Below are 12,413 nucleotides of genomic sequence, written 5' to 3'. Positions count from 1 at the left end.
TTTTATAGTTTTACAATTACAGTTTTACATGCATTAAACAATTCTAAATGCATATAAATGACAAATTAAGGGGATAAATTAACATTTAAGGTTACTTTTACCTTCATTGGCGACGTGATTGTTGCCAAAGACACGATATGAGGATTTTCCTTCATCACGATTACGGATAATGATGAGCTTTACTCGTTTCGTGCTCGTACTCTGCAAAAATGTACGCAGAGGCCAGCTCAAACCTAGTGAATAAAATGACGCTACATATCTGACTAGCAATTGTCAGTAACCACTTGTAGCACATCTTAAAAAACAGCACACAAAAAAAGAATGACAATATGCTGCAGGCAGATTAAGTTAGAGATAGTTAAGTATCCTGTGCATTGAATTGTGATTAATAATGCATGTGTGTAAGAACATTACTTGGCTGCAACCAGCAAAGTTTTTAATTCAGTCTAAACTAGAAGAACAACATGATGTCGGCTATGGGAAGTTGAGCTAGAGGCACAATATGCAACTACTCTGGGCAGCAGTGCTACAGTCCTACAGTACCACCTACCTGGTGTTTTATAAATACAGTATACCAACTACATGGAACTGTATGCTTCACATTCTGAATTGGGGCTGAACAGCTAAAGTTCAGATCCCAGAACTCTGCATTATGTCTTCAACTCATTCATTATTGATGTGTCTGTGTGTGCAGATGTGCTGACAAATTATGAGGCCTGTGAGGATCATGTAGATATTTAGGGAACGTTTGCTGTCAGTCAGCTGCATTTACATGCAGAGGCTTTCTCGTCTCTGGCAGCTCAGAGCACAGGTCTGAGCTCCACTAATGAAAAACACATGTGCTCCAGGGGTCTCACATCCCAGGCAAGCTCATCTTCTTTTGGCTAAACCAGGGGTCGGCAACCTTTAGCATCAAAAGAGCCATTTTGCCTCCTCTCCCAGTAAAGAAAAACAGTCTGGAGCTGCAAAGCATGACACAGCTTATAAACTTTTAAATGTTACCTGTTACAACAACAGAATTCAACTAACAGAAGTGCAGAGTGCAGGTGGAGGCCTATTTTAAAGTAATTTATTTAAACACTGAACTATGTAGGCTTTTTTGAGTCGTTCTCGTCTTTATGTAAAAATAAAATAAAACAGTCAGTTTGACCATAAAAAGCCCATTATAGCTGACGTAGCTGTGTATCAGTGTGTCTGCTCAATATCCTTTACATGACTTGACTCAGCACAGGCAATTCAATATGCTTGCACTGAATTAAACTTGTTTGTTGACATTCTATTGGTCCTGTTGTTGATTGTCTTTGCAGGGAGTCATTTTCTGAATAATTAATAGTAATAATAATTTCTTGTTTATTTTTTCTTGTTTATTTTTTTTTTATTCGGAGATGCTGTGATATTTTTATGAGCGATTCTTTCATTTATTCTCCATCTGTGAATGGCCACCTCTTCCTTATGATCTCCACGAGCAGCTGTAGTCATCCGCTTCTTGAAAGTAGGTTTGCTCTGCTCAAGCTTCCGTACTAGTTCCGAAATCGCTCACTTACGCCCATCTGCAGTTGGGTACTTTTCAGAAAAAGCTGGGTGCTCGTTTTGAAAATGTCTTTGTTGTTTGCTAATTTCTCACCACATATCAAGCACACAGGTGGGTAAGCCAGCGTCATGGGCAGTGAAGGATTATATCGGCGTGGGAGCCGCAACAAGGAGGCTGAAGAGCCACATGCGGCTCCGGAGCCGCGGGTCGCCGACCACTGGGCTCCACAACATTTCTATCTTTCTCCGAGGGTTTGGTTGAACGTGTTGTGGGGATACATTGACTTCTGGCGCTATAAGAAGAGCAATGTGCCCTAGAGTTGTCAGTCACTTTATTAGGTACGCTGTATCACAAATTCTGCCCTTGAAGCATTAATTTAAGAGTTTGTTTATTATTGCAGTTGAAGTTTGCAGCGGTGTAAACTTGCACTGCATCACTCAGAGCTGTTTTGCATCTCAGATCATTAGGATGACCAAAACATAGAAAGATCTCTGGCTATGATGCAGACAGCTCCACTAACAAGCATATGCGATTCAATACAGGACAGTCAAAGTATAACTGGAGTGTAGTTTTTCTACCTGATGGGGACGCTGAAGAAGGTGTACAAGATTATACCTCTTTGTCAGTTTTATTCTTTCTGAAGATGTATTTCTACTTAAGTACTGGATCGTTTGTGCAGGTGTTTTTAGGTTGTGACTCGTGGCTTTATGTACATCATATGTGCAGGATTTGCCATTTACAATCTCCTTGTCTCCTCTCATTGTCATAACCTTCACGCTACCTTTCATTTCCTCCGCTCGGCCTGTTGCTAAACAGACAAAGAAATAACCCTGACATTAACTAGCGGGCTTCGGTAATCAAAGCAGGTGCTCCGGGCTTCAAATCAGAGAACGGCGCTTACAAAGTTTGACACGGTCCAAATTTTGCAAAAGAAAGAGTTTGAGGATAGGGTTGTAATTCCAGTTGACACATTGAGCTTTGGAACAGATTAAAGTGTGGAAACTGGCTGTCAAAAGTCCAAAGCGATGCTACAACTTTTGGTTCTAGTGCAGACTGGGCTGTCCTCAACTAGAAGGTGAAGGATTACTCCTCCCCCTTACAAACTTCTTGTTATCCAGATGTGGTTATAGCAATTCTCACATTAGTATTATTAGTACAATCATTTTTAATCGTTAAAATTGATTAATGGGATGCCTTTCGGAAGGTTACAAAAACACCAAGTAAGAAGTTAAGCCGCCAAACCTTTCTAACAGTTACACATGGTCACATGCTGTGGAGGTCATTCGCTCATTCATTTTCTATTCTGTTGAGGGTCACGGGTGAGCTGGAGCCTATCCCAGCTGATTTTGGGTGAGAGTTGGGGTACACCCAGAACTGGTCACCAGTCAATCACACGGCACATGTAGACACACAACCATTCACCAGATCAGACAGATGAAACAGAGGAATGGAATACAGTGAGACCGGTTTGCGTATGCCCCGGTTAGCTAGTTAATGTAAAAAAAATTATGTCAAAATTTTGCCTCAGGTCGCGTACATTTTCCACTTAGTGTATGGTGCGTGTCTTGTTGTGTTATTAATACACTGTGTGAGTGCAACTGTGTTCTTAATGTATTTTTATCACAAAATCCTTGTTTGCAGCTAGTTAATAAATGGCAACAAGTCAGCGCCGTCGCCCATATATGATGTCATCATCAGTTAACTTTCTGAGTTCTTTGCTAACTAACACAGTTACACAACAAGTCTTCAAAAATGTTAACTGAAAACTCGTTTTTATAGTTTTACAATTATAGTTTCACATGCATTAAACAGTACTAAATGCATATAAATGACAAATTAAAGGGATAAATTAACATTTAAGGTTACTTTTACCTTCATTGACGACGTGATTGTTGCCAAAGACACGATATGGCAGCAAGATGAACACAGACACAGTAGTAGTGTTTCTCACCTTCTTTATCAAATGCTGGCACTTGCAAGTTTCTTTGGCTCCATTTTGGGTTATTTTGCAGCCGTAACCAAAAGAAAAGTGGAGACTTGAGGTGAGAAACACTCTGAATACAAGAAATAACTCATGGCAAAACACAAAGGTGGAGTCCGTGTTGATCCCACTGCCACATCGTGTCTTTGTCAACAATCATGTTTTCAATAAAGGTAAAAGTAACCTTTAATGCTCATTTTCCCCTCTCATTTACCATTTATATGTATTTATATGCATTTGTAATAGTTTTCTACATGTAAAACTGTTATTGTAAAACTATAAAAATGTGTTTTGTGTTAACATCTTTGGCTTTCTGGAACAGATTAATTGGATTTACATTTGTTAGGGAAAAAATGTATTCATTTAGAGTATGTTTTGGTTAGAGCCGGACTTCTGGAACGGATTAATGACGCTAACCAAGGTTCCACAAAGGGGATGGCAGTGATTTAGTTTGTAAATCAGTGTGGAGGTAAATGTTAACTTGGAAGTTTCCTATTACCTTCACACTGCTTAAAAGAGACAGAAAGCTATAAACGCCAAGTTTCGGCAATCACATCATCAAGGGTTGAATCTACCTTTGAAGGAACACAGAAAAGATGATGGCGTGCAACCTCTGCTCATAAAAGGAAAGTTCTTTCCAGGGTTCAGAGCGGTGTCAAAACTAGATACTTCACAATTAGTGTGACGTTTACAAGGTTTTGCATGAGCTCGACTGAAATTCACTGTAGTCACGCTACTCACTTCACCAGCTGTTGCCCCGCATTGCAGTCCAGGTCAAGCAAGGTGCTTGCCATCGGAATGCAGCATCACTTTTGGGCTTTCATTGAAAAATGATTGGCAGCTCCATGTGCACAGGTATAGTGTATGTCTAAGACTGTTTCAGCACTGTTCCTATGAAGCCAAGGAATCATGAAAAAACACAAATAGTAATTACCCCATAAATTGCATGCTACAGATGACAAAAGCTGAGCCTAAATGCCTGAGGCAGGCTACTAGTTGAATGCATTAAATAATACAAGTAAATGCAATACATTCTTTATTTGCGACAGTCGCGTAGCAGCAAACTCAAGAGCTACAAAATGAATCCGTATTGTTAATAGAGTTCAGCGACGCATTATCCAGCAGCATATCCTGCACTATTGTGAATAAAGTTTGTCTTTATCTTTCAGCATATCTTTTTTGATCACATGACACGAGAACAGTGCTGCTACTTCTCAATATTTTGTCAATTGTGGGTCAAAATGAAATTTTAGCCACCCTTTGTGATGCTGCACTAAATGCAGTGGAACCTCCACAGTTCAATGCTTTTTAAAGCTGTACAATTTGGATCTTTTTTCAAACAAAAAATATAAGAACACCTCCCTTGGCTAGCAGATGGTACCAATAGTGGTTAAAAAGAACAAACTGAACAAATAAATGCCTATATTTGTCATAATTTGTAGTTAAAATTCAACTTTCGTTCGACCCGAATGAGGTGATTACCTTTTTCGGATTTCACTTACCGTTGTCTGGTATTCAGGTACAGTAAATGTCCGTGGCATGTGCACATACGGTAAAGGCGTCTCAGAGAAGCAACCAACAATTTGGCGTCATTGCGTGGTTATTCTTCCCGACTCCATTTAAAACCCTTTCTTAAGTTTAGAATAAGTACATTGGAGAGGCTAACGAGTTAGCTCGGTAGCTTGCTTGTCCCTGCAGCATTACAGTTGCGCAATGTGATGCAAATAAAGAATAATAGAGTGTAAATGTGACTATAGCGGTGTTATTTGATGTCTACAGGGCTCCAATTATGTTAAAAACAAAACTCACAAACTGGCTTTTTATGCTCTAGCTACGAAAATATTCCGTTTATTAATATTGAATCCTTCTTCATGGAAATTCACTTATCGCGGTCAGGTCTGGAACCAATTAACCACGATAAACGAGGGACAACTGTAATGTATGAATGGGACAGTTGGTGCTGGAATGGATTATTCCGATTATAAATGGTTTTGAAGTTAGAACATTTTGGAAGTCGATCAGCATTCAAGAATGAATGGTTCCACCTTGGAGGTTCCATTGTAGGTCCCCTGTAGGGGCAGTGAGCATTTTAAGGGCGGTTAAAGAGAAATCTGAGTGGAGATCGAGCAGGATGACATCAGAGCAATCTGATTAGCTATTTACTAAATGCTATGATCTTCAGCCAATACCATGACATAATCTCTGCATCATTACTGTTCTGTCCATGATCTCAACTCATAGCAGCAATAAGCATGTGAAACAGTGGCAGGAGCCACAGCACATGTATGAAAAATCGTGGTCAATGCTTTCCAAATATTCCCTGCCAAAATCAACTTCCACTTCCATCCAGCGCTGGAAATGTGGTCATTTTCACAAAGTGGCTGCCCTGCCAATCTCAGATGAGGGCAGGGGTGTGGCACTCCAGAGGGAGCCTTGTGTTATCAGGCCTGTACGACATTTGCTTGCTTCCTTATCTTTCCAAACACATAGAGGTATGCCTAGATCCTATCAATACGCGCTTGCGGAAATTAAACGATGGCCAAAAACCTGCTAAAGCAACCGGTGAGGTGTAGACACAAATACAGCAATGGAAAATATTTATTGTACAGTACTGGAGAGAAGGGCTGTGGCGAATTTGAACTTGGAGGTTTCCAGATATTGTGAGGGTCCGACATTACAAAAACACCAATCAGTCCTCGGGCACCATTGTTAAACAGGCGTTGATGTTCATTTATACTCAATCATCACTCCCCACTGCAACAGAGTTGTAGCAGGAGTACAATCTCTGTAAAGCCACACCCAATCAGAATGCCTTAAATATTAACCACACTAATGTAAACCTATAGCACAGGGTGATAAGAGCATTTTGGTGACAACTCCTCTAAAAAGCGTTGACCTTTGTTTGTCCAGTGTCTGGGCCATGACTTAAGCTGTCAGAACATAATGCAGTGTAAACTGTAAAGTACTTCATCCACCCATTACCAATGCATTCGTTTACCCTGAGAGCAAGCAGCAGTCAAGAACTTTCCATGGCACCCAATAAAATATGACTGCACAGCTTTTACACCCATGAATGCTAGGAACACATGCAGGTTAGTGATGATTTAAAAAAAAATCCCATTGCAAATATGAGTCCTCTCATACTAGACATAACATTAAGTACCGCACAAAAATATAGTCTTACCTGGTTTAGGGCCTTTCCCACCTTGTCCTATTAAATAAATACAAATAAGGGAGGTTATACATTTGCCCATATTTGAATTAGTGATGGGCGCGACCATATTTTTTTCCGATACGATACTGATGACTTTTTTGCCTTTTTTTTTATATCAACATCGATTACAGTTTTGGCATTTTTGTCCCAATAAAACACACGAAAAATAATGGTCATTTAACCATTTTAATGTGTAACAAAATAAAAAGTTTATTGGCTACCATTAAGAGACAGAGAATCATAACAGCATTTTTCATATCTTTTGATCAACTCGGTCCTGATCATGACGTTTAAAAATTCTGAAATCAGTTAAATATCTGGTATTTATGTTGAAAACTGAAGATTCATGTATAAATAAGTAGGTTGCACATGTTAAAATAGAGTGATATAGGATTTCTACTTGAAATATCACGAGTAGTTTAATAGTGGTACTTTATTAACACATTGCTTTTGTTGTGCTGCTAGTCAACTCGAGCACAGAGTCGCCTCTTCTTGTCAGTGGTCATGTGACATACAGTAAATGGATCAGTTCAATTTCACGCTGGCGGGGTGTTGCAGCATGACAGCCTGTATGCAGCAAGTTACCCTAAAAGATGTGGATATTGATACTTTATGGGAGTCATTGATACTCATTTGATACTCGTGTGAGCATCTACATATATATCAATACCACTGATACGCCCATCACTAATTTAGATTCACTGTACAGCTGCACATAGTTCATGCCCACTGACGGCACATTGTTGCCGACTGACGCTGCTAGTTTTTTTGTTGTTATCTTCATACCTGTTCCGAGTCCTCCAAGACCAAAGCCAGTCTGGCCGACACCTCCAGGGACCAGACCTCCAGGGACGCCTCCTTGCCCTCCACCTCCATAACCTCCTAATGCAAGGAATAAAGTAACAAACTAGTCAACATATCATTATCATGCTTATAGTGTAATGTTGAGAGAACTGAGCAAGTAAATGGTCTGATGATTAATTTTGCTTGACAGCACTGGTTGCTCCAGTGTATTCTTTCAACATAATTGTTCTCTGCTTGTAGTGACATGACACTGTTTCACTCTCTGTTTCTCCGGGGTTGACCTAATTAAAGCTGGCAGGGAGCTGAAATCTGTTCTCTGCTTGTCTTTAACACAAATGTTACAATTGGCTAGTCAAACTTTGTATGTCGAGATATGTTAGTCTCATCACAGAGAAGGGGTGCACCGTTTAATTACAGGGCTGGCATACAGAGACAGGCATCAGTCACACTCCGATTTTACACCAATGGACAATGGAGCTACTCGCCTAACATACACTAAATCTTTTTGATTGGAGGAGGAAGCCAAAGAGAACCCATAAGTGAAATACAAAGTGAACACAAACCTCACATTTCATTACAGTATAGCTTTACAAGGGATACTAATACAGGAATGGCTTGGGACTGCATGAGTGCTGCCAGCACTGTGGCTCCTTGAGGGAATTCCAACATGTACTGTGACATTCTGAAGCAGCGCACGATCCCCATATGTGAGGGGTGTACTCAGCTTTGTGAAGGTGTTCTCCATATGGAGCCTCATATACAGTCAAACCTCTGTTTTCGAATGCCCCAGTTTTTGTATGATTCCGTTGCCAAAATGTTGCCTCGGTTCTCGTACACTGTCTCGGTTATCGTACAACAATGCGCATGACAAAGTGTTGTATTTTACGATGCAGACGGACTACTACCATTGCTTGTTTATTCAGGAATCACGCAGCCAAACACAAGTCTTGCAATACTTAGTTTACACAATACTACGGTGTCCTGTAAGAAACTCAAATGAGAATGTTACAGAAACTAGTCCATTTGGTGCATCAACAATGAGTCCCATGCTAGCAAAGTAAAAATAAATCAAGGAAGACGGGGTAAAGGTGTCACAAACGAAAGAAGCTGTTGTGGATCCCCTCCTCTCCTCTCGTTACCATTACTGTTACTATTTAACATATGCTCGCCAATGGTGGTGTTATTATTATTTTTGGTTTCGTTTTAAAAATGTTGAGCCAGCCGCATACGTCCCTTTAAGTTGTGTATGTGTGTGGCTTCACAATCAAGACATCTACTGCTTCGGTATTGTCATTGCAGAGACTGTGGATTGTAGAATCCGCCACTGACTACAAAGTGACCAGACGAACACTAATACAGCATTATATGATTTTTGTTACCTGTAAGAATAATTCCTTTTTTCTGTTTGCCTTTTAGGTCAAGCTGAAAGCAATCTCCCTAGACTAAAAATGGTACAGTCCCATCAGCTTTTGTGTACCGCACATTATTATTGGTGTTAACAGAGTTGGATTTCTTGATTTTTGTTGACATACGTAATGTGTGTGCCTTTATGATAAAGGACATTTATTGCCTCATTATTGTCAGAGGGCACACTGCTGATTGCTGAAACTGACACAAATCCAACAATGCATGATTTTTTCCCCCTTACCTTTGTTAACAGTAAAATCATGGCAGAGGTCTGCCCCCTACTGCCTGCTGTTATGAATATTTTTGTTATATGTTAGCAGAAGCTCTACGATGCAATGATGCGTCCATGTGTCTTTTACTATTGGTTAGGGGCAAGAATGTACAAAGTACAAACAGATGTCACTATGTGTGGTCAGTGCAGTTATCAATCTTAGAAAATGTACTGGCATTTTTTCACATTGCTCAATTGGGAGCTATGTATTATGAGAGGGAAAAATAATACACCGTCCTCAGGGTTACGATTAGCATTGCCAAATCCTTTGCCATTCACTACATGTCTACATTAGTTTCATTTCTGTTTCACTTTCATGCTTTATTACATTTTTTTTAAATATTACTTTTACTGCAGTCAATTGCGGCTGCTCAAGTTTATTATTCAAAACTCTTCCAGCAGACTTTGGAGTCTTTTTTTTACCTGGATAGAATCCAGTTCCTGGTCCGCTGCCTATCCCAGCACCAGGTGGTACATACACGCCTGCAACACACAACAAGAAATCAAAAGGTCATTCTTGGTCACCAGCACTTGCAACCCAACCAAAAATAAATCCAAAGAGATAGTGATGAAATATGTTTTTACTGCAATGCTTGTAAGAGAATTTATGAAGCCCATTGCATGACCACATTTACTATCCACACTTTCCCAAACATCTTTCTCACATTTGACCCAGACAGCAAAATAAAACACTATCTCAGGTCATGGCTGTGATGGTTTTACAGTGAAACATGATCTGTTGCTGTGAGGATCCCGTTATAAAAGTTTATATAAAAATATAAGTCAAAGTTCAGGAGAAAAGAGTTGCATGGTCACCTACACCCTCGCATCATGTGAGCTACAACAACACGGAGAAAAGAGAAGAATGAAAAAAAATGACCCCAGTGTGGGACAACTGAGGACAAAATCCTCAGGAAGTGGTGAGCTAAGACCTAAACGACAGCTTTCTGTGTTGTGAGGGAGAAACCTGGTTTGTATCACCACAAACACAACACAATGGAGAGAATTGTACTAAGGGGACCACAGTGGTTTTGTTTAATGGTCCTTACATGCGCAAGGAGGCCAATTAATTTAAAGCACATGTCAAAGGCGTTCGTGTGTTTATTAGCACATTCTATGTGAACGCCGCACTTTGTGCTTCGTCCGCATGGACACTTACAAGGCATTACTGTCTGAACCTGCGGAATGAAAATGTATGACGTAAGCCACCGAAAAGTGCCAGAAGAAAAATCCCAAAATCTAAACATATTATCTATGGCGCGGCAGAAGGCTTTCACTAACAAGTAGTGAAATATTTAATGACTTTCTGCCATAAGAATACAGTTGAGGTTAGAACTAAATGTCAACACTATTGAAGTGCCTACTGTTAAAAAAAAAAGTGAGAAGGTGGGGTTGTGAAGAAGTTGTAACATACTGTGCACTGGATATTATTATGATAAGAAGAAAAGCATATTCATGCTACACTAGTGACTGTATATTTCCATCACTTTAACATGCTGTTATACTGTATGTCTGTGCACTAACAGTATGTTAATTATGTTTGCACAGATTACATATAGCGTTATCCGTTAAACGTTTGGACAGATTGGCTCATGCTGGTGAAAGACAAAGGAGAGTCCAAAGTTTTGGCTGGTATTGAAATTCAGTGTATTTTGTAATTCAGTGTGTATGAACAGTTCGGGCGACAGGCGGGGTACACCCTGGACTGGTCGCCAACCAATCGCAGGGCACATATAGACAAACAACCATTCACACTCACATTCATACCTATGGACAGTTTAGAGTCGCCAATTAACCTAACATGCATGTTTTTGGAATGTGTAGTAAACATACTTCATCTATCAAACAGTGCATGATCATCTTGAAAGGCACATATTTTGATACAGCTCTTGTATTGGATCTCCTTAGATGGTGCAGACGTACCTAATGTTTTGGGAAGATTTGTGCATGTGTGTTCAGAGCCACTGCCACCATGACAGATGTGTCAGGTGCTGGCACCACCCAACCGGGGTTGGAGAGGTTGTTCCTTCGTCGCACAATCAGAAGGATTTCCTGTCTGGGCTTTGCTATAGCGAGGCAAGCTGGAATGTGTCTGCCCCACTGTTCCTCTGTTTCGGGGCCGCGTCATGCTACTGTGCCACTTTTATAGAGGGCATCAAGTTCACTGTCAGAGTGACAGTGTTTGTCTACCATACACTGATCTCTGACATGTGACCTATTCTGTATTTGAGTATTTCTTCATGAGGGTATTTCTCCAAAGGCATAACATAGTTTCCTCAAACAGTGGCTGCGGGTGTTTAGATCAACTACAGCGAGTACTAGGTACTAGCACTCTTTATCCACTCTGTTTATCTCCCTATGTCCAAAAGTAACACACTACAAATATCAGTTATGTTGGCTGAGAAACCAAAAACCATAGAGTGGAATATATTTTCCGGTTTATGTCGAAAATGTACACAAATATTTTGCCCCTGTCTGCGTACATTTCTTGGTTAGCATACAATGTTACGTGTGTCTTGTCGTGTTATTTATACATTGCATGAGTTCAAGTGTGTTAATAACACAGCGCTGTCGCCCATCTATGATGTCATCAGCGGTTGACTAATACAGTTGTACCACAAGTCTTTGCTTTTCTTATGGATCACCGCTGTAAAATAACACACAGTTGAGCCAAACAAAGTTGCAAGTGCCAGAACTTTGATAAAGAAGGCGAGACCCACTGTTGAAGTTAAGAAATAACTCTTAGCAAAACACAAAGGTGTTGTCCGTGTGGTCTCCTTGCTGTCTTTGTCAACAATTAAGTGTTCAACTAAGGTAAAATTGACATTAAATGTTCATCTGCTATCCCTTTCATTCAACATTTTATGCATTTACAGTCGTACCTTCCAATATCAATGTTCGATTATCGCTCTCTTGCTCTATCGCATTTTTTCAAATGTTAATTAATTAATAAATGATCGCTGTTTCATGGTTGACTATGGCGTATTATTAGTCAAAAAATGTTGAAATCAAAGGTATATGTAGTATTCAGGCCACTAGGCGTAATGTTCCATTATTGAGACATGGCATTAAATACAGTGTGACGTACAGTCACACTGCATGTAGTCAGCCATGTCAGGTCTGACATGATAGAGTGAAAAGTTATCCTCCCATTCAGTGTGGAAGTGGTAAGTTATATATATATATATATATAATTTCATATATT

General features: G+C 39.9%; 1 protein-coding gene across 12 annotated transcripts in view; it reads right to left on the bottom strand.

Moving 5' to 3' along the window:
- The window catches only part of LOC129191424 (elastin-like), a 64,094-nt gene that overhangs the window by 40,882 nt on the left and 10,799 nt on the right, over nt 1-12,413 (bottom strand). For all 12 annotated transcript variants that reach the window (XR_008573216.1, XM_054794770.1, XM_054794769.1 and 9 more), the window contains exons 2-4: nt 9,632-9,691; nt 7,513-7,608; nt 6,697-6,723 (exon numbers count right to left, since the gene is read on the bottom strand). Coding sequence is in view for 11 of the 12 variants with exons in the window: in XM_054794770.1 (XP_054650745.1) it covers nt 6,697-6,723; nt 7,513-7,608; nt 9,632-9,691 (183 nt within the window). In the remaining variant the exon portion in view is untranslated. The remainder of the gene's footprint in view (nt 1-6,696; nt 6,724-7,512; nt 7,609-9,631; nt 9,692-12,413) is intronic.

Source organism: Dunckerocampus dactyliophorus, chromosome 12, assembly GCF_027744805.1.
Source record: "Dunckerocampus dactyliophorus isolate RoL2022-P2 chromosome 12, RoL_Ddac_1.1, whole genome shotgun sequence".
Classification (NCBI taxonomy): domain Eukaryota; kingdom Metazoa; phylum Chordata; class Actinopteri; order Syngnathiformes; family Syngnathidae; genus Dunckerocampus; species Dunckerocampus dactyliophorus.
Note: the sequence above shows the minus strand (reverse complement) of the source record. Positions and strands in the feature narration are given on the sequence as shown.